Below are 27,984 nucleotides of genomic sequence, written 5' to 3'. Positions count from 1 at the left end.
TCAGCAGAAGCTCTGGGGTCATTGTTAGAGACAGGTGGACGTGTGGAGACCATCCTTGGATACAGAGACTGCAGTTGGGACCATGGATCCAGTCATTTTTTACTCTTATTACCTGGGAATTCTCTCCTTCCTGTTGTTCACCTACTACTATGTGGGGAGAAGGCGTGCTCCTCGCAGGAGATGGTGGGTGCACCCTCTACTAGCCAGGAGGCAGAGGAAGGGAGAGTTCCAGGCCCTCTACCGTGACCTCAGACGACACCCACAGAAGTTCTACAGCTACACTCTGATGTCTATTCCCCTGTTAGTATTTAGGCCTAAATACACCAACCCCCACCATCCCTAAAACACCCCACCCTCACCCCCACAACACCTCATCCCTGTATACCTAGCTAAACACACCACCCTGACCCCCACACCCCTGTATACCTAGCTATACACTACACCCCCACCCTCCACAACACTCCCAAACCTCTGTAAACACAGCTCCCCCATCCTCCACCCAACACCTTGTCCCACAACAGACTTTACAGCTTCTTCCTTTCCATCTCCTGACAGGTTTGATACCCTCTTGGAGATGGTGAAGGATGACCTAAGGAAGAAGGATACCACGTTCAGGAGAGCAGTCACACCACAAGAACAACTACTCATCACACTGAGGTATGTAAAAACAATTTTTTTTTATTTTAAAAAACAATTATTAACCTTTTCAACATGAAAATATTCTTCCAACATGGAAGACAAAACATTTCTATGGTATAGCCCGGTCAGTGTTGAGGAACACCAACCACCAACTTTGTGTGGGAAGAGTTGCAGGGCATAGCTGCCCAAGTGTCTTTCGGGGACACCAGTCCCTAAAATTAAAGTGCTTTAAAAACCTAACCACCGGCACATGACCCTCGGAGCCATGGATCAAGGACACAGGTCAGTGAAAAGGCTAGGCCTCTCACCGACCAGTCAAGGTGTCCTTCATCCATGGTTCCAAGGGTCTTGTGCAAGTGGTTAGGAACAACAACAAAGTGAGGAGCAAGAGGAACCGACGGCAGAGGTGCAGGACTACAGGTCTAGTGCAACAGGCACAAGGTTGTGACGCAGGTAGTGTCTTTCGGGGACACCAGGCCCTAAATTAGTGCTTCCAAAACCTAACCACCGGCACATGACCCTTTGAGCCATGGATCAAGGACACAGGTCAGTGAAAAGGCTAGGCCTCTCACCGACCAGTCAAGGTGTCCTTCATCCATGGTTCCAAGTGTCTTGTGCAAGTGGTTAGGAACAACAACAAAGTGAGGAGCAAGAGGAACCGACGGCAGAGGTGCAGGACTACAGGTAGTGTCTTTAGGGGACACCAGGCCCTAAATTAGTGCTTTCAAAACCTAACCACTGGCACATGACCCTCTGAGCCATGGATCAAGGACACAGGTCAGTGAAAAGGCTAGGCCTCTCACCGACCAGTCAAGGTGTCCTTCATCCATGGTTCCAAGGGTCTTGTGCAAGTGGTTAGGGACAAGAACAAAGTGAGGAGCAAGAGGAACGGAAGGCAGAGGTGCAGGACTACAGGTAGTGTCTTTAGGGGACACCAGGCCCTAACATTAAAGTGCTTTCAAAACCTAACCACTGGCACATGACCCTCTGAGCCATGGATCAAGGACACAGGTCAGTGAAAAGGCTAGGCCTCTCACCGACCAGTCAAGGTGTCCTTCATCCATGGTTCCAAGGGTCTTGTGCAAGTGGTTAGGGACAAGAACAAAGTGAGGAGCAAGAGGAACCAAAGGCACAGGTGCAGGACTACAGGTGCAGTGCAACAGGCACAAGGTTGTGACCCAGGTAGTGTCTTTCGGGGACACCAGGCCCTAACATTAAAGTGCTTTCAAAACCTAACCACTGGCACATGACCCTCTGAGCCATGGATCAAGGACACAGGTCAGTGAAAAGGCTAGGCCTCTCACCGACCAGTCAAGGTGTCCTTCATCCATGGTTCCAAGGGTCTTGTGCAAGTGGTTAGGGACAACAACAAAGTAAGGAGCAAGAGGAACCAAAGGCACAGGTGCAGGACTACAGGTGCAGTGCAACAGGCACAAGGTTGTGACCCAGGTAGTGTCTTTAGGGGACACCAGGCCCTAACATTAAAGTGCTTTCAAAACCTAACCACTGGCACATGACCCTCTGAGCCATGGATCAAGGACACAGGTCAGTGAAAAGGCTAGGCCTCTTACCGACCAGTCAAGGTGTCCTTCATCCATGGTTCCAAGGGTCTTGTGCAAGTGGTTAGGGACAACAACAAAGTAAGGAGCAAGAGGAACCAAAGGCACAGGTGCAGGACTACAGGTGCAGTGCAACAGGCACAAGGTTGTGACCCAAGTAGTGTCTTTCGGGGACACCAGGCCCTAACGTTCAAGTCCAGCAAAAACAAAAGTACCCTGACATGGTCATCTGAACACCTCTGAACCTTGGTTGAAGGAGATGGGGCAGGGAAAAGGTTGGGCTAAAAAGCCCTGGGATGGTATCCTTCCTCCGAGGTTCGGAGATATTCAGAGGAGCATGTCCAGGAACAATATGACTGTTTTTTTCAAATTGTATCGACACCACTACTAGAGAAGGTGGGAGTTGCTGCCTGGAAATCCGGACTTTCTTGGGTGTTGGTCGTGGATGAGCTGGACCCTGACAGCGGCGGTCCATATTGACTGCCTCTGTAGCCAGTGTACATCTGTGATGAAGATTGCCAGGGGGGCACCACTGTAGGTTGTCTTGTTGGGGGGAGGGCACTTCGACGCCTCACTGGTGGGGTGGTAGCATCTTCCCATCCTCTGGCCTGCGTCGGGGTTGCCCTGCGCGCTGGTTGTGCTGCAGTCTCTCTGTGCTCCTCTCTTTGCTCTTGGTCCTCTGGAGCTTCCATACCGGTCGATTGTGGAGGTGCAGCTTCTGCCACACTCGGTCCTGCAACCTGCAAATCACAACTCTCTTCGCCCAAGTCATCCTCAAAGTCGAGAGCTTCGATAGGGAAGGACTCCCTCCTCCTACTCCTCTCCTCGGGGCAATAAGTCACATCGGCGACCTCATCATCCACCAAGCTCTCCTCACTGCTGAAGCGTGCCTCCTGGGTCGGTTCCTCTTGCTCAAAATTGTCTTCAGTCCTGTAGATAAAAACAATATTTATTGGTTTGCCAAACAGCATGTGGCGTCAATTCACAGAGCTAGCAAACACTAATCAAACACTTTATCAACCGTTTGTACCAAACGTTTGATAAAGCTTTTGAGAAAAGTTTGCTAAAGCCATGGGAATTGAGGCCAGTTTATAGCAATACATGTCCGAAGTCATGGTAGTTGTCTGCTACAATGAGTTCTCAGTTCCTGGCCACAGTAGTGGTACTTACAGTCTAGGTTCCAAGCTTGCATTTATGAAAGATAATTGCTTGGTGAATTGGTATTCCTTTAGGCGCTTTCCCCCGCCACTGCCACTTCTTTCGGCAAGTTTTTTCCTGCGTAGAAATTTCACGTAGGCATCACGCATATTGCGCCACCTTGTCTTGAACCTTTCTCCTGTAACGACATAAAAAATTGATTTTGATTATTTCTCTTGTAGGTACATGGCAACTGGACAAACATATACATCGCTACATGTGACATTTCGTATTGGGAAGAGCACGGTGGCAGGCATCGTCGTGAGGACTTCGAGGATCATTTGGACGCGACTGAGGGCCAGATACATGCCAGTGCCAGACACCAAGAAATGGGAGGAGATCGCCCAGGGCTTCTGGACCGAGTGCAAGTTTCCTAATTGTGTTGGCGCACTGGATGGGAAACACATCCGTATTGAGAAACCCGTGCGGAGTGGCAGCCATTATTTCAACTACAAAAAATACTTTAGCATTGTTCTAATGGCAGTGGCAGATGCGGACTACAAGTTTGTGTACGTGGACGTGGGGTCGTACGGTAGTTCCAATGACTCTGGAATTTTCCAGCGTACGACCCTTTGCCGGCTGATGGAGGAAGGCAGACTGCGTCTCCCCCGTGACACACCCTGGCCTGGGACAAGGGCACCGGCCTACCCCTATGTGTTTGTGGGGGACGAGGTCTTCGCCCTGTCCGACCATGTAATGCGTCCGTACCCAGACAGGGGACTTGATGCCAGCCAGCTACACTTCAATGCTCGGTTGAGCCGTGCAAGGAGAATGGTGGAGTGCACATTTGGGATCCTGGTGTCAAAGTGGAGGGTGTTCCACACGCCCATGCTGCTGAAACCGGCCAACGCAGTTGTCGTGGTGAAGGCAGCATGCATCCTCCACAACTTTGTGCGGCAGGAGGAAAGAGAGACTCCGGAACCCCCAAATGTGCTTCCACTAATGCCCCTGAGGAGGTATGCAACCAGGCCAAGGGTAGTGCGGAACAGGGACCGACTGAGACTTTATTTTAACACACCACCAGGACGAGGGTGAATGTTTGGTTTTTAATATGTTTTGTTGAAATGTGTATATTTTGTAGTTTCAAGTTTTTAAGTGATTTAAAATGTGTTAATTTTTTAAAATAAATTGATGTTTAATAATTGGTCATTGTGTATGTTTTATGTGCACAGGTGGGGTACATCACAGGTGGGTGTGATACATCACAGGTGGGGTACAGGTGGGTGGGATACATCACAGGTGGGGTACAGGTGGGTGGGATACATCACAGGTGGGGTACAGGTGGGTGGGATACATCACAGGTGGGTGGGATACATCACAGGTGGGTGGGATACATCACAGGTGGGTGGGATACATCACAGTTGGTTGGGATACATCACAGGTGGGTGGGATACATCACAGTTGGTTGGGATACATCACAGGTGGGTGGGATACATCACAGGTGGGTGGGATACATCACAGGTGGGGTACAGGTGGGTGGGATACATCACAGGTGGGTGGGATACATCATAGGTGGGTGGAATACATCACAGGTGGTTGGGATACATCACAGGTGGGTGGGATACATCACAGGTGGGGTACAGGTGTGTGGGATACATCACAGGTGGGGTACAGGTGGGTGGGATACATCACAGGTGGGTGGGATACATCATAGGTGGGTGGGATACATCACAGGTGGGTGGGATACATCACAGGTGGGTGGGATACATCACAGGTGGGTGGGATACATCACAGGTGGGGTACAGGTGGGTGGGATACATCACAGGTGGGGTACAGGTGGGTGGGATACATCACAGGTGGGTGGGATACATCATAGGTGGGTGGGATACATCACAGGTGGGTGGGATACATCACAGGTGGGTGGGATACATCACAGTTGGTTGGGATACATCACAGGTGGGTGGGATACATCACAGGTGGGGTACAGGTGGGTGGATACATCACAGGTGGGTGGGATACATCACAGGTGGGTGGAATACATCACAGGTGGGTGGGATACATCACAGGTGGGTGGGATACATCACAGGTGGGGTACAGGTGGGTGGGATACATCACAGGTGGGGTACAGGTGGGTGGGATACATCACAGGTGGGTGGGATACATCATATGTGGGTGGGATACATCACAGGTGGGTGGGATACATCACAGGTGGGTGGGATACATCATAGGTGGGTGGGATACATCACAGGTGGGTGGGATACATCACAGGTGGGGTACAGGTGTGTGGGATACATCACAGGTGGGGTACAGGTGGGTGGGATACATCACAGGTGGGTGGGATACATCATAGGTGGGTGGGATACATCACAGGTGGGTGGGATACATCACAGGTGGGTGGGATACATCACAGTTGGTTGGGATACATCACAGGTGGGTGGGATACATCACAGGTGGGTGGGATACATCACAGGTGGGGTACAGGTGGGTGGGATACATCACAGGTGGGTGGGATACATCATAGGTGGGTGGAATACATCACAGGTGGGTGGGATACATCACAGGTGGGTGGGATACATCACAGGTGGGTGGGATACATCACAGTTGGTTGGGATACATCACAGGTGGGTGGGATACATCACAGGTGGGTGGGATACATCACAGGTGGGTGGGATACATCACAGGTGGGGTACAGGTGGGTGGGATACATCACAGGTGGGTGGGATACATCATAGGTGGGTGGAATACATCACAGGTGGGTGGGATACATCACAGGTGGGTGGGATACATCACAGGTGGGGTACAGGTGTGTGGGATACATCACAGGTGGGGTACAGGTGGGTGGGATACATCACAGGTGGGTGGGATACATCATAGGTGGGTGGGATACATCACAGGTGGGTGGGATACATCACAGGTGGGTGGGATACATCACAGGTGGGTGGGATACATCACAGGTGAGGTACAGGTGTGTGGGATACATCACAGGTGGGGTACAGGTGGGTGGGATACATCACAGGTGGGTGGGATACATCATAGGTGGGTGGGATACATCACAGGTGGGTGGGATACATCACAGGTGGGTGGGATACATCACAGTTGGTTGGGATACATCACAGGTGGGTGGGATACATCACAGGTGGGGTACAGGTGGGTGGATACATCACAGGTGGGTGGGATACATCATAGGTGGGTGGAATACATCACAGGTGGGTGGGATACATCACAGGTGGGTGGGATACATCACAGGTGGGGTACAGGTGGGTGGGATACATCACAGGTGGGGTACAGGTGGGTGGGATACATCACAGGTGGGTGGGATACATCATATGTGGGTGGGATACATCACAGGTGGGTGGGATACATCACAGGTGGGTGGGATACATCACAGGTGGGGTACAGGTGTGTGGGATACATCACAGGTGGGGTACAGGTGGGTGGGATACATCACAGGTGGGTGGGATACATCATAGGTGGGTGGGATACATCACAGGTGGGTGGGATACATCACAGGTGGGTGGGATACATCACAGTTGGTTGGGATACATCACAGGTGGGTGGGATACATCACAGGTGGGTGGGATACATCACAGGTGGGGTACAGGTGGGTGGGATACATCACAGGTGGGTGGGATACATCATAGGTGGGTGGAATACATCACAGGTGGGTGGGATACATCACAGGTGGGTGGGATACATCACAGGTGGGGTACAGGTGTGTGGGATACATCACAGGTGGGGTACAGGTGGGTGGGATACATCACAGGTGGGTGGGATACATCATAGGTGGGTGGGATACATCACAGGTGGGTGGGATACATCACAGGTGGGTGGGATACATCACAGGTGGGGTACAGGTGTGTGGGATACATCACAGGTGGGGTACAGGTGGGTGGGATACATCACAGGTGGGTGGGATACATCATAGGTGGGTGGGATACATCACAGGTGGGTGGGATACATCACAGGTGGGTGGGATACATCACAGGTGGGGTACAGGTGTGTGGGATACATCACAGGTGGGGTACAGGTGGGTGGGATACATCACAGGTGGGTTGGATACATCACAGGTGGGTGGGATACATCACATACATCACAGGTGGGTGGAATACATCACAGGTGGGGTACAGGTGGGTGGGATACATCACAGGTGGGGTACAGGTGGGTGGGATACATCACAGGTGGGGTACAGGTGGGTGGGATACATCACAGGTGGGGTACAGGTGGGTGGGATACATCACAGGTGGGGTACATCACAGGTGGGTGGGATACATCACAGGTGGGGTACAGGTGGGTGGGATACATCACAGGTGGGGTACAGGTGGGTGGGATACATCACAGGTGGGGTACAGGTGGGTGGGATACATCACAGGTGGGGTACAGGTGGGTGGGATACATCACAGGTGGGGTACATCACAGGTGGGTGGGATACATCACAGGTGGGGTACAGGTGGGTGGGATACATCACTGGTGGGGTACAGGTGGGTGGGATACATCACAGGTGGGGTACAGGTGGGTGGGATACATCACAGGTGGGGTACAGGTGGGTGGGATACATCACAGGTGGGGTACATCACAGGTGGGTGGGATACATCACAGGTGGGGTACAGGTGGGTGGGATACATCACAGGTGGGGTACAGGTGGGTGGGATACATCACAGGTGGGGTACAGGTGGGTGGGATACATCACAGGTGGGGTACAGGTGGGTGGGATACATCACAGGTGGGGTACATCACAGGTGGGAGGATACATCACAGGTGGGGTACAGGTGGGTGGGATACATCACAGGTGGGGTACAGGTGGGTGGGATACATCACAGGTGGGGTACATCACAGGTGGGTGTGATACATCACAGGTGGGGTACAGGTGGGTTGGATACATCACAGGTGGGTGGGATACATCACAGGTGGGGTACAGGTGGGTGGGGAACAGGTGGGTGGGGAACAGGTGGGTGGGGAACAGGTGGGTGGGCCACAGGTGGATGGGCAACACGTCAGTGACACAAATCAATAGCAAAAGTGGAATACATCACAAGCAAACAAAACCACAAGCCCCCCCAAACACTTCTAGTCAACATACCCTCTGTGCCTCGCTGTCTCTTGCTCAAGTTATCAAAGCCCTCCACATACAGCTTGGCAATTTTTTTCCACAGGCCTCTGCATTTCTTGACGTTGCTGTGGTCCGCATCCCCCTTGTCCCACATGGCTGGTATCTGCTGCACCTGTAGGATGAGGTCTTCTGCTGTGTAGGGCCTCACCCCCTCGTTATCAGACATATCGTCGGACATGTTGCTGCCAAAGAGCTCCAGCATAAAATCATTGCTGCTCCACTCTGTGAACGCTAGGCCCATGTGGTCCCCATCCAAAATGGCCACTATACCATAGAAAAAGCATAGGAAGTGGGGTAGAACATCCGGGTTTTATAGCCAGTGTGTTGTGCGCTCTCCGGTTCTCATTGGTTTGTATTGGCCGGATGCAACAGTCCGGCTCCGCTCCGGATACGGCTGCCGGAGGAGCCGGACCAAAAAATAGCGCATGTTGGGTCTTACGCCGGAGTCCGGATCCGGTCCGGCTCCGGTCCGGACGAAACGGACGCATGTGAACGGACGCATAGACTTTCATTGCTATGCCGTGCGTCCGTTCCGTCCGTTCCGCATGCGGTCCGGCTCCGGCACGGCGATTCCGGATGGAAACCGCTAATGTGAACCGGGCCTAATCTATGCAGGTTCCTTGGGCCTAGTGGGCGTCAAGGGGCCTCACTGCCACTTACTTTGACTCCACTCATACCTTAAGCTTACCAGAAAGATTGTCATGTGGGGCCAATGTAATACCTTCCCTTGGGCCCCATTTCATCTTAATCCTTCACTGCCACCACCACTTACCTCCTGCAGGAAACACTTAGTGGCATAATGAACACATGAGCGTTTTTAACATGCTCACTATGATATAAGCAGCACCATATTACCTGAGGAAGTGGATGTGGCCCTCAAAAGGTGTTGAATTTTGGTGCTATAAGAAAAATGTTTTTATCACTCAGGGCACCTCCTACATTCTGTATTTGAAAGGATTACAGTCTTATTGGATTAATGTAGTTTTTTTTGTAGCAGAACTTACTCCAGCAATCAGCACAGATCCATACGCGAGTGGAATGGGTTCTATTTATCCTTTGAATACTTAGTGACTATCTGGACAAGTGCACATGAAGAACAAAGCAGGACTCCACCTGGATAAGTTGCAAGTTGCTTTTACTTTATATCATATCACAGCAACAGCATGCACAATGTTTTGGTCAGCAAGACCTTCATCAGCACTTTATAACCGAAACGTTGTGCATGCTGTTGCTTTAATATGATATAAAGTAAAACCAGTTTGCAACTTATCCAGGTGAAGTCCTGGTTCTCTCTTCATTTGGCTTTGTACTTTGGTTACTCAGGAGTCTGGACCTTACTGGTTTGACTTCCTTGGAACATTTATGCAGATTAAGTGGTGATTGAGTGGAGTTTGACAGTTTGCACACTAGGCATGGACAGGTGCTTCTGTATTGTGAGTATATTAATATCCACCTATTCCTACGAATACTTGATCGTTTCAGGTGTTTGTTTCCTTATGACTCTGTCTCTATTTTTGTTTTTTGTTTTTCTTGACCATTACCATTACACTAAAAACTCCATCAAGATACTCCTTTCGTCTGGTTATTAGTTTGCATCATCATTCTTTGTATTTATATTTTATTTTTATATCTCTTTATTAATAATCATTCTATTTGAGATCTTATTCACAATTTCATTCATCCCTCATACATTCGTAACTCACTCATCCTGCCTTCTCTTTTTTTTTTCCTTTCCATTTTCCTCCCTGTCCATTACTCTTGTGTTTCTCCATCATGCAGAAAATAATTCCATATGTTTCTTAGCCCATTCCATACTTTATTCTCATTTTTATGGTCCTCTGCCACCTTCTCTGCATTTTTTGCTTCTCAAAAACTAAACATTCTCTTGAGCCAGCCTTAAAATGTCTTTGTTTTTCCAGTTTCGGGCAATAATACTATGCGCTACTAGGGTACCAATTTCTCCCATCTGTGTAAGATGTTTATCACTTTGTTTCTGAGGACTTTGGAGATTAAAGATACCTTCTATTGTAAAGGTCATCTGTCAGGAGGCTTTATCAGCGCCGAAGTATGTTTCTCCAAACTTACGTGAAAGGTTAACACAATTGTACATTCTGCATCAAACATATTTAACCACTGCAAAGGTATATAAATTTATTAGATCTGTCCCTGATAAGTGCTAAGCCCCGGTCCCCTCATTTATTCACCTGATTTGGGAATGCCCACCTATCGCTAAATGTTGGCGACAGGTCATCAAATTCCTCCATGACAAAATGGGCTTTGTTCGACTGGACACAGTGCATTCTAGGAGTGTTTACCGTGTTACCATGTTGAAAGCATCCAGGTAGACACCAAAAAGATTACTTACTGAAACGGTATTCGCAGCAACACAGGAAATTGAACTAAAGTGGCTAAGTACTAATGTACCGACAAAAACAGACTGGATGAGAAGGGTAGACAGAGGTCTATCTTACAAAAAATGAATATATGCACATAGAAAATGCACAGACCAAACTTCATAAAATTTGGGACAGGCGGTGTAAACCTGGCCTGTCTAATGCCGAGAGAAGTGTCCTGGCATCACTAATATCAGTTTACTGGTACCAATAATGGCATCACAAGACCCCTTACAGGCAGCATATATCCAGCTGAGAAATATGACCTGACAACCTACACCTGCCTCTTATGAGAGCCTTCTTGTCCCAGCTTAACTTCTTCTGCTTTAGTTGTAAGTAGAGATGTGCACTGTGTTCCTCGTCCCCCTGATATTTCTGTACCCATGACCACTTGGCCAGATATTGCTGTTGCACTTTTTGATTGAAAGAATATGTTAATTTTCTTTGTACAATGTCTTTCAAGTTCTATTTATAATTATGTATGAAGACGTCTGCCTTGTATTTAAATTAAAACTGTGCTTCAATAAATCCTTTTTGTTAAAGCGGTATCGTTCGTCACCATAAAAATCAAATTTCACCAACAACTGGTCTGAGTGTATTAAGAGATAAAGATGCTAATCCTGCATTCAAAACTGTTATGATTTGGAGTTATCACATACTTAAGGAACACTGGCCCTTTATTAGTCATGCTAAAGAAATGCATGCTGGGGGATCTTTTTATCTATAATCTATTCCTCCTCTTCCCTTTATTTCCCTGCTTCTTATCTGAAACCTAATCCCCTACTCACTTGTGTTTACAAGCAAGGCTGAGGCGACGCAGCGATTGAAGGAGACAAGAAAAAAAGTAAAGGGCAGAAATGACACACGAGTTAGCCTCAACTGTGGGCAAAAGACATGGCTTCCACCAGGAACAGAATTCTCGTAATTTACTATATAACATTCACTGAAATCAAAATGTGGACAGTATAATACATGTGTTATGTAAGTAGATCAAGTATTTATCTACTTATATATGTGTTTTTTCCCTGGCATAGTATGGCTGATCCTACTGCTTTAAAAAGAAAGTCAACCGTCGAAAGTCAACTCTTGGTGACATCCAGAATTCCCATGAGTAGTAGATTAGGTTGATTTCTGCTTATAAGGTGAAATCTGAACATTTTCATTTATTTTCACCATGAGTTGTGGGTTGGATGTAAGAAGATAGGTGAGAGAAAGAGACTCAAATCCATACATCCATTTCAATATCATCTAGCTGTAATAAGCTTTTTTGAATGCAGCAGAAATTAAAGCCCCAAAACATTATGGAAAAATATCCCAACTTTCCCCAGAAGTTACATATAATTACTGCAATGGGTTTGACGCAGGTTTTTGAGTATTCCTGGAAAGCCTATTTTACTGTGTATAATAAGAAGCTGAAAGGCAATGATTGCGCATATCTGTAATGGGAACCTACCGCATCCTTTGTTAAACATTCAAGCCGTATTCTACACATAAATATTTTGGATTCGGCTCACAGTGTGAATCACTGCATAAAAAGATGTATTCACTAAACTTGCAATTACTGAAAAGAGCTGAGAAATTACAGAGGTTCTTTCTGAATGCTTTATTATTATTTATTTTTTCAGCATCCGTTAGCGGAGAAATTGTGTGTTGTTTTGCTGTTTACGTTGATTGCGTGTTCTGCACTGGATGTTTGCTGCTGAACATGTGGCTGGTATAAATACTATACAAAGAATCTGCCTTGATGTGGACCTGAACTCTTTATAAAAACCCCAAACCAACAGTAGAGCGGCTTTGATGGCAGCCTTAGTTGCTTCCCCCTGGTTCCTGTAGCCAGGCATCACTGGGGTTGGTGTTACCCAGTGTGGAAACTCATAGTGTCAACCCCCCCATGAACCTATGGGTGTGGCTATTTCGCAGAAGGTGGGCATGGCCATGACGTGGGTGGAGTGGGAGGGTGGGACGGGGGGGGGGGGTTCGCAAAGCGCAACGCAAAAAATGGGCATGGGGGGGATTGGGGGCGCCAAAAAATGAGTGTGGCCATGACATTGTATAGGCGGAGCGTAACCGTAACCCCAAAGCAGCAAATATAGCCAACTATGACCAATAAATAATAAATGCAGCAACAGTTACCCCAGGCACCAGAAAATAAACGCAATGTGGGCAACATTTCACCAGAAAACAAACGCAATGTGGGCACCATTTCAGCAGAAAATAAACGCAATGTGGGCAACATTTCAGCAGAAAACAAATGCAATTTGGGCCACATTTCAGCAGAAAACAAATGCAATTTGGGCCACATTTCAGCAGAAAGCAAAAGTAATTTGGGCCACATTTCAGCAGAAAACAAACGCAATTTGGGCCACATTTCAGTAGAAAACAAACGCAATTTGGGCAACATTTCAGCAGAAAACAAACGCAATTTGGACAACATTTCAGCAGAAAACAAATGCAATTTGGACAACATTTCAGCAGAGAACAAATGCAATTTGGGCCACATTTCAACAGAAAACAAACGCAATTTGGGCAACATTTCATCAGAAAAAAAATAATTTACTCACCTGGTAGAAGTCTTCTCTCCCGGCCAGCCTCTGGCAGGCAGCTCCCCCGGAGATATTGCTCCTCCAATCTCCTGTGCTGAATTGAATGGCAGGGCTACGAGAAGATGGCGCCCGAAGCCCTGTACTGGGGAAACAAATAGTCTCCAGTACAGGGCTTCAGACGCCATCTTTCCATAGCCCTGCTCTGCCTGGCGGAAGACTATGCATGCTGGGGCGGGGCTGCGGGCTATGAACTGGCTGGCGCTGCTTCTATTAGACGCCACGGCCAGCCCAGTGCGGACAACAGTGTGACGTCACAACGACGTCACAGAGCCTCTGAGGCCCCTAAAAACATGAAGCCCCAAGCGGCCGCTTGGTCTGCTTGGTGCCTGGCGGCGCCCCGATATCCACCCAAAGTTGGCTGCCAAGCCCCACCCTACCTCACCTGTCACACAATATCATCAGATGTCCATCAAATGTCCCTTTAAAAGCATTGTAGGGATCCCCATTGTTTCCCTCTACACAGCGGAATCTTGTACACAAAGCAGAGTCTTACTTAATCCAGGCAGGACACAGAAGTCAGCACCACACTCTATGCTTCAGGCAGGGAACACACTTGTCTTTCAGTTTTCTGCACGCGTTTTTCTGCATACTTTTTCTGCACACCAAGTGTGTTTCTATGCGTTTTTTCACAGCAGCTGATGATGAAATCTGCAGAGTTATCATGCAGAATGCCATTTTTTTTTTTGCACACGAACAACATATTAAAGAGTAACTGTTAGCCCCCAAATTGAAATTTAAAACACTATTGCAATGTTTTATTTATTATATAAGTGAGCCTAAAAGCCAATGTAGAAGTTAAAAATCAATCTAATTTTGTTACTATGTAACCTTTTCCCCCAGCTCCGGACGCAAGCCGCATATCAGATACTGTAGCATGCAGAGCATGCCTATGTCTGGCCGACCCCCCTCTCCCCCCCAGGACCAGGTGCCAATATATTCGCGTACGTTAAAAAGGGGCGCTGGGAAAAAAGGGCGCCGGGTTTTTAACGATAAGCATGGATAACGTTTAAAAATGTATTGTACTGTATTTCGTTTAAAATTAATGTTTTATAAAGTTATAAATCATTAAATAATGTGCATTAAATCGGCAATTGTAAAAACGTTAATCTTTCGTTTAAATAGTGAAACGTATAATAACGTTTAAAAAAAAAATTACTAAGTAACCCTCCCTGTACCTACCCCTAACCCCTAGACCCCCCTGTTGATGCCTAAACCTAAGACCCCCCCTGTTGGTGCCTAAGTAACCCTCCCTGTACCTACCCCTAACCCCTAGACCCCCCTGTTAGTGCCTAAACCTAAGACCCCCCTGTTGGTGCCTAAACCTAAGACCCCCCTGTTAGTGCCTAAACCTAAGACCCCCCTGTTGGTGCCTAAACCTAAGACCCCCCCTGTTGGTGCCTAAACCTAAGACCCCCCTGTTGGTGCCTAAACCTAAGACCCCCCTTTTGGTGCCTAAACCTAAGACCCCCTGTTGGTGCCTAAACCTAAGACCCCCCTGTTGGTGCCTAAACCTAAGACCCCCCTGTTGGTGCCTAAACCTAAGACCCCCCTGTTAGTTTTTTCGTTTAAAAATAATGTTAAAAAGAAAAAAATGTACTGTTTTTCGTTTAAAAATAATGTTTAAAAAAAATATTGTACTGTTTTTCGTTTAAAAATAAAATTTAAAAATGTATAAATCATTAAATAATGTGTAATCATGAGAAACAGTAATAAAACATTAAGTCTCCGGGCGCCGCTTTTAAAACGTTATTTTTCTCCGGCGCCCTTTTTTCCTATCGGGCGCCCATTAAACGATATTTATTATAGGAGTGAATGGCGGCGCCCGATTTGTCCACTAGCCTCAGGCGCCCGAATTTACGGTTTCCAATATATTCTCCCCACCGCAGCTGACCGCTCTGACACGGAGAGAGAGCGGCAGCACTTCCAGAGCAGCACCGCAGAGCAGCCGCCGCCGAGTCACATGTGAGAGAATCACATGTGAGAGAGATGCACGGCGCCGGCTGCTCTGCGGTGCTGCTCTGGAAGTGCTGCCGCTCTCTCTCCCTGTCAGAGCGGTCAGCTGTTTGTGGTGAGAATAGATCGGCACCTGGTCCTGGGGGGGAGAGGGGGGTCGGCCAGACATAGGCATGCTCTGCATGCTACAGTATCTGATATGCGGCTTGCGTCCGGAGCTGGGGGAAAAGGTTACATAGTAACAAAATTAGATTGATTTTTAACTTCTACATTGGCTTTTTGGCTCACTTATATAATAAATAAAACATTGCAATAGTGTTTTAAATTTCAATTTGGGGGCTAACAGTTACTCTTTAAGTGTGAACTAGACCATTCATTAACATGAGTTCTCAGTTTTTCTGTGCAGAAAGGGCGCACGAAAACAGTCATGTGTCTCCTGCCTCAAACTTCAGACTGACTTCAGACTGGCTGCGTATTAACCCTGGCAACAGGTATTGCAAATTAGCCCTGTACCCATGGGTCACCATAGCTGGAGGGGGGTGGGGAGGAGACACCTTGGGGGGCCTAAAAGCTCTGGGGACTTGGAGCAATTGCCCCATTTGCCTCTATGGAAGTGCTGGACCTGAACCTACAACTGCACCACGCCAAACAAAACCAATACTTTTTTTGTAGTAACGTGGCTGGATGGTGTAATGGTTAAGGGTTCTGCCTCTGACACAGGAGACCAGGGTTCGAATCTCGGCTCTGCCTGTTCAGTAAGCCAGCACCTATTCAGTAGGAGACCTTTGGCAAGTCTCCCTAACACTGCTACTGCCTATAGAGCGCGCCCTAGTGGCTGCTGCTCTGGCGCTTTGAGTCCGCCAGGAGAAAAGCGCGATATAAATGTTATTTGACTTGTCTTGTCTTGTTACTTGCTACTGGTGTTGAGAAGGGGTTATACTGGACCATTTTGTTATAGAGGGAGAGAGGAGTTAGGGTTAGGGATTGCTATACTGTGCACACTTTACTATAGAGTGTGGGGTTCTGTCCATGCTCGCTACGGGGGATGAGGGAGCAGTACCACACTGGATACCCTCGCTATTGGCGGAGGTAGGAGATAAGGATTGTTATACTGGCCATACTTGGCTATAGAGGGGTGGGGGGTGGGATTCTGTAAATGCGTGCTATGGAGGATGAGGGAGCACTACCACACTGGATACCCATGCTATGGGCAAAGGGAGGAGACAGGGAATGTTATCCTGACTACACTTTGTTGTAGGGGGTGGGGTTCTGTCCATACTTGCTATGGGAGTTGAGAGAGCAGTACCACACTGCACACAGTTGCTATTGTAGGAGGGAGGAGTTATGGATTGTTATACTGGCCACACTTTGCTATGAGCATGTATGTGTGTGTGGAGGGTGGGGGTTTCTGGCCATGCTTGCTGTGAGGTAACAGGGAGGGTACCGCACTGAACACTTTTGCTGAGAAGGAAAGGAGAGGAAAAGTTGGGAGTTCTGTTGCCATACTGAGGGGAGCAGAAGGCCCAGATCTGCATCAAGGCGCAACACTTCATTTACTGGCCTTCAATTGCAAAATAATAGTCTTCCTCATAAAAGCAGTCCAATTTCTTTAAAATGAAATTCCCCTTTTCTTTTTAAAAAAAAATTCCTTCAGCTCAGCTGTGTACACTACAATAATTGATAGCAAATGTTAATTTTAGCTTACTGTTTTCCACTAGGAAACACAATCGCAATTGTACTGAGATGCGATAGTATTTCTTCCTGATTTCCAATACTGGGATTGAGCTAGTATACAAAGTGTAGAAGCTCAATCACAGCTAAAACGTGGCAGGATGACAATTGCGATCGGGAAAAATTGCTGATGTTTCCATTAGTTTAACTGTGTCCTGGGTTTTGCGATCTGTTAGTGATTAGATCGAGTCGGATCGCAATGATAGAGTCAGATCACAAACGTAACCTAGTGGAAAAGAGCCCTTACCATGTTTGTTTGTTCATACAAAACACAGGCATTGCAGAGAGCTCCTATCAGGTCAGATGGGTGTGTCAAAGCCTGCTTTGATTAGATCAGATGTTGAAAATGAGTATTACTTTGTGCAATAGTGACCCATGCAAGCGGATGGAGATTTGTGGAAGTTGCAGTTTGAAACTTCCAGTACATTTTAGAAGTTTTCAGCTGGTATCACTATAATTTACCATTACGTTATTCTTTCATCAGACCTGCAGTGATCAGATTCCCATCTAGCTAGGTTCCCATCTAATTTAAAGGGAACATATACTGAGTAAAATTATTTAAAATAAACACATGAGGTAACTTCAAATGAACATTACATAGTTACCTTGCCATCAGTTCCTCTCAGAAGCTCACCATTTTCTTCTGACAGTGATCCCTTCTAGTTCTGACAACATTTTGTCAGAACTGAAGTATATCAGTTGCTGTCAGTTATATATCAGTTGCTGTCAGTTACAGCTGAGAGGAGAACTGATGTGTCTATGTTTCCCTATGGCTCAAGTGGGCGATGTTACAGTTTAACAGTGTGCTGACTAGAAAGCTGTTATGGGGTGATGGCCATTTTCAAAATGGAGGACGAAGAATTCCATTGATCACATTGGACAAATAGGACGCAGGAGAGGACAAAGAGATTGAGGAGTAGACTACACAGGAGGTAAGTATGACTTGTGTATGTTTATGCTGACTTTTAATTTTCAGTTCAGGTTTTCTTTAAAGTGAACCCAAGGTGAAAATCAACTGATGAGATAAACAATTTTGTCTATCCTCCTACTCCTAAAAATGATTTTTTTAGATATCCCACAGTTTTATTTTATGTTTAAAACCTAAAACGTAGATGTAATGTTGTTTTATTGTTTCTTTCAAGTGTCCCAGAGCTAAAATATATGAACTATTGACCTTTATTTAATCTGTCCCCTGAACACTTCACAGACTGTATACTTTATTTCTCATTTATTATTTTTCCTCGTTTGTTTAGCTGTGTGCCTGGGCTTAACCTGATCTGATAACAGTATTGCAGTTTGCGTATGGCAATTGCGCTTGACACTGTCTTGCATAATATTCCTGTTAATAAGATACTCCCACACAGGGCTGAGTTTACCACAAGGCACTGTAGGCACGTGCCTACAGGCGCCTGATGATGGAAAGGGCGGCTCACTCCCCACCCGGAGGGCCCTCTTTTTTCTATGAGTCCCAAGGAGGAGTGTAAAGGAGAGGTTATTCACCCAGGTCTCGGCATTCCACTGACGAGATTTCCCTTTAGTCCGGGGCACCTTTGGCTACTAAATACTGAAGGTACCCATGTCTACCTAATACTAAGGAACACTTGTAGCTACCTATGACGGGCAAGGGAAGTAAGGGAGTAGTGATAGCTGGGCCAGCCAGCACACTTGCAGTGCAGTTTGGTGGGAGTCTGTAGGTTCATGGAGGGCGGAGTCTAGGGTGCCAGGACATCTGTGCCTATAGGCTCATGTGAGGTAAATCTGGGCCAGCTCCCACAGTTTGCTTGTGTGATTAGCAATGAATTATAGTGTTAGGACCTGGCATATACAAATCTGTATTATTTGCCCATTCTGTTAGTAAACACAATTAATTTGTTAAATGAGATAATCTCATGCAGGAATAAACGAATGTAATCTGTGTGATATTTTCTATAAATAATGTACAGCAAGTATGTTCCATTACACTAATTTAGAATTTGCTAAATAGGTGGTGGTGTGAATTGCTTAGAAATAGGCAAGGCCACGTTACAGCAAATAAAGTTCTATTCATTCAACTAATGGGGATTTGTGCAGGAATGTTTTTTGCATATTTCTTCACGTATTAGCCCCAGTTCTCCGCTCTCTAAGCTGATTTCTTCTAAAGGTTCTGCATAGCAATGCAATTACAACTCGGGAATCATCTATGTGGCAGGAAATCAATCCTAGCACTTAGATTTAATTAAAGCACAATACCAGAGAATTAGGTGGCGTAGGAAGGAGCTGAAGGGGAGAAATTATAGTAGGTGCAACATACCTGGACTGTTTTGCATTCAACAACTGTTGCTTGATTATTAAAATTAGAATCTTATGCTTAAAAGACATCATGATAAACTGTAAAGTTTAAAGGGACCCTAAGCGGTAAACCCAACCCCCCCCCCTGAAATTTGGACTTACCTGGGGCTTCATTTAACCCCCCCAAAGCCCTCCCCCGTCCCCCTACATCTTTTTCTGCTCACTCTTGGTCCCGCAGGTGGCTCTAGACTTCATGTCATCGCGCCGGTCGCCGTAAGCTTTTTGCGCATGTCCGGCTCTGCCTTTAGAGAACTGTGCATGCGCTGGACGCTTACGGTGACCAGCGTGATGACGCAACAGGCGACTTCACCCCAAGTCGCTGATTGCTGGAACCGCATGAGCGGGACCATGAGTGAGCAGAATAGGCACAGATGTCCTGTCACCCTAGATTCGGCCCTACATTTTGCCCTCCTTATTTATTACTGACTAGACCTAAGGTGCCTGGATCTTCTACTGACCACATAAGCTATTGCTCCGTTGTTATTGCCTGATGAAGCGGGATCAAACCTGCAAAACGCGGTGCATATTTGGAGTTCATAAATAAAATGTATTGACTGTCTTTACTACAGTCGTTGTGTGTCTACTTGGAGGAGGTAAGTCCACCACTACCTCCTCTATTTACCAAGAATTTGGTTTTTAAAGCTCATTTAGCTTCCTTTTATCCTTTTGGCGCCTCTGTTCTCCTGCATAGACCTAAGGCCCGTTTAAAAAATGGGCGCTAGGCCTCTCCCCTCCCAACTCCTCTCCCCTCTTGTCGCCGCCGGTTAGGGCACATGCACATGAAAGGTCGCAATGTGTACCCACGTGCACAACTGGCGCGTGCACACGCCCGCCCCCCTGACCCCATCCTCTTGCTCTCCCAAGTCCGCCCACGTGCCGCGCATGCGCAGTACGCAGAATGCACGGACACAGGGACAGGGGACGCAGCGACACAGGGGTTTTATGAGGTAGGATTGGGAATGCCAGGCCACCTCCATATTAATGATGACATAATTTGGTCCTGACCCCTCCTAGTGGTACATGATCATGATATGAAGAGGGTCACATCTAACATTCTAAATAGCCCTGTCTTCACAACTGTCTAACATGGTGTTGTGAGTTGTTATGATTATTCAGTGTTTGGCAAAGCAGTTAAAGAATCCATTATCTGATTGTTCCACTTGTCAAATTAGGCACAATGTATACTACAGAACTAAAGAACAATTACATAACTATAGATGTTTGTGATCGTACAGACAGGACCAGAGTTGTGGAAAGGCCACAAAGGCACAGGCCTTGGGTGGCTGCTTTCTCAGGTAGTGGCTGGACATCGAAAATCAGCTGCTTCATATGGAAGAGGGAGGCTGCACATAGAAAATAAGGTTGCAAATACAAAGTAAAATGTGAAAGAGGGGAGCTGTTGCCCAAGGAAGCTGTACATCTAAGAGACGGACTACTGTACATGCAAGAAGGGTCTGCACTCAGAATGGGAGGATGATTGCTTCACATTACGCGGAGGGGAGAGCAGTCACAAGAAAGTTGGCCTGGGGGCAAAAAGTATAAATCCGGCCTTGCACACAGATAAGTAAAAGCACAAAATATTGCAAATGTATTTAATGAAATGAAGGAGCATCTATATAAAGGCGAAAAAATTATGCAAAAACAAACACCCACAATAAAGCCAAACCTAAAGGTAGCAAACAATAATTCACTCAAGATCTTTAGGGTCAGGAGTCATGTAGTCAGAAACTGGGGCCAGGAACTCAGCAAGCAGAGCGGAACCAAGCCCTATTAGGCATAGGCAGTCATTCCCACGTTACCTTTAAAGCCTCATACACACGGGGCACCGTTGTTGCTGTTGCTAGCACACAGGAGACGTGTGTGCAACAGCTTGGCGCCAGGTCCGCCTGAGCGACAGCTGTCTACACGTCTCTGCCCAACAGGCAGAGGTGCGGCCGAAGCTGTCGCCGAAAGTTTCATCCCCCTGCCGGAAGCTCCCTTCTGGCTGTGGGTAGCTGTCGCAAGTCCTCATATACACACTCAGTACGCGTGGCGGACTAGCGACTAGCGACAATCGCACGGCAACTGCTGTCTCCGGCGACAGTTCGGGGTGCGCGCCTCATACACACGGGGCAACTGTAGCCCAGACATGCGCGTGCCACGTGTTTGTGGCGACAGTTGTGCCCCGTGTGTATGAGCCTTAAAGGATTTCCGAGGTGATGAAATAAATGTAGTTTTACTAATCTGAAGTCATTTGCGTCCCTCACTGCAGCTCCGGTATACTTCGGCTGCTGCTGGCAGCTAACATATTTTTGTATGCGTTTTGGGACAAAACGTGCATTTGTGTGTGGAAAATCATGCAAGTTTTTCCATATCAGTTAATGTCATCAAAAAGTAGGTGCACATGATGACGGTGCCACAGGCTTTTCACAAGAAATTTGCATTAGAATGAGCCCATTGATTTACAATGATTTACATGGGCTGTCCATTCTAAAGCAAATTTTCATGCGGATCGGACAAGTGTGACCCTTGTCTCTGCGACATCATGCAGTAAATGGGAAATTATAATAATAATAATAACAACAGTAGTAATAACAATATAAAAGTGTAATGTTTAAACCCATCTAATTAAATAGATAGGCATTATAAGTATATCAGTACTCCACTTCAGTACTAAATGCACCGCAGTGCGTAATGGCCCCCTTTTCCTTGCTTTTCTCCAAGGGGTTGCCTTGTTATTAGGAAATAATTTAAGAGAACCTGATGTACCGGAAGCTTTCAGTCCTGTCTCTCACCCAGAGAGATATCTGCGGCAGTCCTGCTGGAAAAGACAAACCACAGCAATCAAGTCTTCTTCATGTTACTATGGTGACAAGGTGCCGTACACAGAGGTTACAGGCCACATATGAAAGGAAAAACATGTTTTCTCTCTCTAAATTGGGTGATCTCTGTGTTGAACGTCTATTTCCTGTTCTGCTATTAACATGGATATCACAGGCTGAAGATCATGTACTTTTCTCAGCAGTGGTGTTTTATTAAAAGGAAAAAAATTTAGGAGTCTTTCCATTTGTGTCTTTCCAACTTCTTTGATTGTGTTTTTTTTTTTTTTTTATCATTTGTTGGGTCAAATTTAAAAGGATGAAATTGAACAGGCTAGGCAATTTGTGATCGCGTTTTAAATTAGTTTTTAATGGAAGTGGTATATTGAACAATTTTCCTACTATTTGATGTTTTCACTTATCATTTCCCTTTGAATATAAAGTTGATCAAATGACATTTGACATTTTAGAAACTTTGTGGGTTTTATTATTATGACACAATTTTGTTGCAATAGCATTTGAGACTTTAGACAAATTAAAAAAAAAAGCAGAAAAGCATATTATATTTTACTTTATTATATAAAGTAATTGAATTTGAACATATGCAGAAAAACTACAGGTATTTATTGCAGTTTAACTTCTATGATCTAATCAAAGTCTAAATATGACTTTTTAGAGCTTTTATTCTTCTGCACCCCGCCCTCTGCACATTTCAGAAGATAAACTGATGACCTGTAACAATATTATGTTAGTATTTTTGATGAGATTATTCAGATAATATTGTATAAAAACTTGAAAGCTGATGGGTCCAACCAATCCTAAACAATTGCATTATTGATTTTTTTCCTTAAAGAACTGGTTGATTGGCATAGTCATTTTTCTTTTCATAGATTCAATCAGAACTGTTTTCAATATTGGGATTAGCTTGGATTCTTTAATGCACTGATCAATTAGCTACGTCCCCTCCCACGGGCACGATTATCTACCTCCCTGAAAATCTCACCTGAACTCCCAGGGGGAAAGATCATTGTCCCTGTTTGTTTCCTCCCGTTCTCATGCGGCACCCCTCCGGTAGTGCATAGGATGGTGTAACGATTGGTGTCAACACGCAGAGAGAATCTGATTATTGGTGATCTGCAGAATCACCAGTAATGCAGATATACACCAGATTATGGATGATCTGCAGAATCACCAATAATCCAGGTATGTCTAACCTCTGGACACCTGAGATATGAGTGTTTGGTGTAACAGTACCACTTGGAGTGAGGACCACCAGAGGAGCTGGAGGTTAGAAGAAGAATGGAATTCACCCCAGACCGTGGGTGAATCCCTATAGCCTAAAGGGTCCCTAGGAGAGGGGCCTATGCTTGGTTGCAGGATCCCCTGCTGCTAAGATGAACAGACTTTCCCTAACTGGATGTGAGATCCTAGTTCTCTACACCCTGGAAGCGGGCTAAGGTAATACAAGTACACAGTGCTAGTCTTGGGTGTGAGGTCCGTAGTCACAACACCCTGGAACTAGTCTATCTCATAACATAGAAATGACACAGTATCCTAGGCTTGGGTGTGAGGTCCGTAGTCACAACACCCTGGAACTAGTCTATAGCATAACATAGCATTGACACAGTATCCTAGGCTTGGGTGTGAGGTCCGTAGTCACAACACCCTGGAACTAGTCTATAGCATAACATAGCCTTGACACAGTATCCTAGGCTTGGGTGTGAGGTCCGTAGTCACAACACCCTGGAACTAGTCTATAGCATAACATAGCATTGACACAGTATCCTAGGCTTAGGTGTGAGGTCCGTAGTCACAACACCCTGGAACTAGTCTATAGCATAACATACAATATGAGAAATAATCTAGCTCAGTGTGAATTCCCAGGTCCTCCTGGTTCCAACACACTGTGGGATCTGACTGAGGTCTGTGTGCCAACACATAGCATTCACAACGGCAGACAACGTGGGACTGAGGGACGAGTGGTTATATAGTGCAGCGCTGATCAGCACCGCCCCGTCCCTTCCAGCCAATCCGCATACATCCTGGGATCAGCTGACCAAGGGAGTCAGCTGATCCCTCTCTGCTTCCCATAAAGCTTCTGTCTTTCCGCGCGCGCGTGTATTCCTCAGCCTATGTGCACAGGAAGGCTGTACCACATCAGACACATGTCGCCGCGCGTAAACCGCCGGACAGGACGCGGAAGTAGCCGCCACGCCGTGAGAGTACGCGGCGGCCACTCTGCAATCCTTCACAGATGGGGAATAGGAACATATGTTCCTAAACCCAATCGAAGTGTTTAAAATTGAAATGATTGCTGTTGCAATGAGCAGTAATCATTCCATTGTAAAATGGCAGTAACTGTCATTTCCTGTTACCTGGAACGTAGCTTGAGCTGTGTTCTAACCAGACAGGAAAATGCGTGGAGACGTCTAGTGGCCAAAAAGAATAATACAATAAAAAAAAAATGTAAATATACATTTCCTATCCCAGTAATAAGCCCATTAATTTATTATGCTCCCTCCCTACCCCCATATAACACAATTGTAAAAAAGTAAAAATAAATTAAAGTTGTGGTATTTAAGACAATACATAAATTGTTACTTTAGGGACTTAGCTTTTAAAATATGTATGCTACTAATTGACCCAAGCCCATTTAAAAACGGGCTCTAGTTCTGTTTTTGTGCAGTGCGCAGGTGTGCGCACCCACCGCTCGTGCACGCATGCGCATCCGTCCACCCGCGCACATGCCGCCCTGGCTCCCTGGCCCTGTCCTGTCTCAACGGCTGTCTGGGTCCATGCTGCGCACATGCGCAGTAGCAAAAAGCACAGACCCAGCTACACAGAGACAGCACACGGAGGGACACAGGGGTTTTATTATAGAGGATTGGGGTCTATTACTGTTCTTTTTGCAAATAAGGGCTTATTTTATTGTTAAAATACCCAAAATTACATAATGGGAAAATTCACTTTTATTTCCAAATAGAATATTGTCGCCATACATTGTACTAGGGACATACTTTAAATGGTGTAATGACCAGGACAACGGGGCAAATAAAACATGTGGGTTTTAAATTTTATTTTAAAACTATATTAGCTGAAAACTTAGAATTTTTTTTCTTATTATTTACTTTAAAATTCATATAAAGTAAAATAATTCTTAGCAAAAAGTACCACCCAAAGAAAGCCTAATTTGTGGTGAAAAAAACACTGTATAGATAATTTCAGTGTGATAAGTAGTGATGAAGTAATTGCTGAATGAATGGACGCGGCACTGAAATGTGAAAATTGCTCTGGTGTTTAACGAGAAAAACCCTTAGAGGTGAAGTGGTTAAATATGATATTTTCTTCTCTTGGGGGTGTTTTAGGGCAGTACTGATCTAGTCAGCACTAGGTCTGCTGTTTGATAAGTTATTTTAAAAAGAAGATGAAAAATTATCTCATAACAGAAAACTCAGGAAGTTTTCTCCCAGGTGTTATTTTCACATTTTATCAATAAAATGCCTTTTAGCAGAGTGAGTTGTGCGCCCCCTCCTACACTGCGTCCTGAGGCTGGAGCCTCTCTCTGCCTCGGCCCGGCCCTGAATGCTACAGACATGCGCTGTTGGTCTATCCTATGAGGAGGACTGTGTTTTTTCCTCTTTGTAAGTTCTCTATGTCGGCCATTCATCCACTATGTTCTGTACATTCGGACATGAGATTTCACTTGATATCTATCTGGCTTTGTCTAGGTAAGTTTTTCACTTATTCACATCCTATACTGTGCACTTTCGGGTTGTATATATGCCAGTATGTATTGCATACTATAGCCCAAAACAAAAAAACAAAACAAAACAAAAAAGCATGGGTGCTTGCTGGACTGGGGAGAGGCAAAACCCTTGATCATTGCGCTGTCCACCTACTAAACACTTTCGATTTCTAATCTGATCATCTTTTATTATATTCAATTGTTTTCAATGTGTAATGATTTGGGTTATAGTCACTCTCCTAGTAGAGTCTGATTGGAACGGTCTTGGTTGTTGGTGTTCATAACCTCATCCCTTTCTTTATTGTAAAAGTTTATATATTTGGTGCCAGCCGCTTGTATCCTTAATCCCCTGATGACGCTAGTTTGCGAAACCGGTCGGGAAGGAGACAGGCAGCACCTTTTGTACTATACTTACTTACTATTCTTTTGTCCTATACTGCTGACCCATACACGCGTGCAACTTTCTCAGGGGTTTCCATTGCAAGGGCCCAATATGTAAGTTTTGCTTTTATGCTATTTTTTATGCTGTTTTTACTATGAAAACTCTATATTAAATGGTTTACACTTATGCTGGGAATACACGGCTCGATTCTGAGCCATTTGGATGGCTCAATAGATCATTTTCGACATGTCCGATCTCCCGCCCGATCTTTTCCGCCCTCGATTCTGCATTAAGGACAATGGAAAAAGATAACAAAAACGAGCAGAAGATAAGCGAATCGCCTGTGGAATCGAGCAGGGAATCGATCTGGCAGGAGAATTGAGCGGCAAAATCGAGCCGTGTATGCCCAGCATTAGAGTTGTCGTTTGTTTGTTTTTTTATGATGTTTACTGACATCCATTCTTGAGATGAATCATTGCTAAATTGGTGGATCCTGGGTGGACTGTTGTTTGCCAATGTCCTACCAAACCATTGACACAACCTTTTAATGTGGGTTGTCACCAGCTGGTAAGCCTCTTTCCTTTTTCTGGGTATCCATGATTGTAGAGCTGTGCCTTGACTCCGATATTTATTGTGGTGGAGATTTGCCTGCTCTCATTTTTTGTTGATTATTCGTCATCTGTTTTGGATTCTGCGCTGATTATATATAATGGACTTGATAAACGGATGTCTTTTTTCAACCAAGCTAACCATGAAAAATTATCTCCTAGGAGAAAAAGCTTGAGGAAAAGTTAATACACAATAAGGTGCATTGTATGCCCCTCCAAGCCAGAAAATACTCAGAATACTTTTGGCAGTATCCTTCACCTATACTTTTACAATTGCAAAGTGCAGAAAAGTTATCTTGAACAGCAAATGAAAAATTATCTCCTAGGATAAAACTTAGGAGAAAAGGGCAACTGAATAAGGGTATATGCACTAAACCTAAACTACGTTTAACAGTATTACGTGCATAAAGTCTTATGCATGATGTATAGCGCGTAATGCATTGCATGTAATGTATTGCATTCTGCTCTACTCATTGTGCGGTAAGTCTTTATACATGTTATTCTGCTTAAAGCAGTGTACTACATACTACACACACCCCATAGTCAGTTATGGTAAAGGTGACATAACTGTAACTGTTTGTAAGAATGGTCAATTGCCTCTTTTTTGTGTAATGTCTGTTTTGATTCCACAGCTACAAGACTGATACTGCTGCTTATTTAACACCTGCAACGCCTTCAAAAATATTATGATTTGGATGAATAGTAGCAATCCTATAAAGAACTTTGCTGGCATCTCTTTCAATTTAAGAGGGTATATGTTAACAGCACACATGTCAGTGTGACATAAAATCTCATTCAGCACCCAACAAAAATAAATAATGAACATTTCAGCTTTTTATATGAGGATTGTTTGCTCAGTCAGATAAAATATTCTTGGCTTATATTTATTTTGCAGAAGAGTGGCTCCAGCATTCGACTGCCTCATTAAAAACTCTAAAATTGTATCTATGCAAATAATAGTTTATTAAAAAATAAAAAGTGAACACAGGCAACTTCTAGGT

General features: G+C 45.5%; 2 protein-coding genes across 3 annotated transcripts in view; one reads left to right on the top strand and one right to left on the bottom strand.

Moving 5' to 3' along the window:
* LYRM9 (LYR motif containing 9) overlaps positions 1-27,984 on the bottom strand; it is a 251,078-nt gene that overhangs the window by 106,535 nt on the left and 116,559 nt on the right. The gene's annotated exons all lie outside the window — the stretch shown is intronic.
* On the top strand, positions 50-27,627 carry LOC137545241 (uncharacterized). Its single transcript, XM_068266361.1, has 4 exons — positions 50-300; positions 556-657; positions 3,578-3,818; positions 27,616-27,627. Exons 1-4 carry the CDS (start codon positions 83-85, stop codon positions 27,625-27,627), a joined length of 573 nt encoding a protein of 190 aa, XP_068122462.1. The 5' UTR covers positions 50-82.

The sequence above is a fragment of the Hyperolius riggenbachi genome, chromosome 2, assembly GCF_040937935.1.
Source record: "Hyperolius riggenbachi isolate aHypRig1 chromosome 2, aHypRig1.pri, whole genome shotgun sequence".
Classification (NCBI taxonomy): domain Eukaryota; kingdom Metazoa; phylum Chordata; class Amphibia; order Anura; family Hyperoliidae; genus Hyperolius; species Hyperolius riggenbachi.
This window is presented reverse-complemented; position numbering and strand designations above follow the sequence as displayed.

What these genes read in the sequence shown, in the direction of transcription:
- LOC137545241 (XM_068266361.1), top strand. Translation starts at nt 83, where the DNA reads ATGGATCCAGTCATTTTTTACTCTTATTACCTGGGAATTCTCTCCTTC. An exon ending in ACTCTGATGTCTATTCCCCT is followed by an intron (nt 301 to 555) that starts GTTAGTATTTAG and finishes ATCTCCTGACAG; the next exon opens with GTTTGATACCCTCTTGGAGA. An exon ending in CAACTACTCATCACACTGAG is followed by an intron (nt 658 to 3,577) that starts GTATGTAAAAAC and finishes TTTCTCTTGTAG; the next exon opens with GTACATGGCAACTGGACAAA.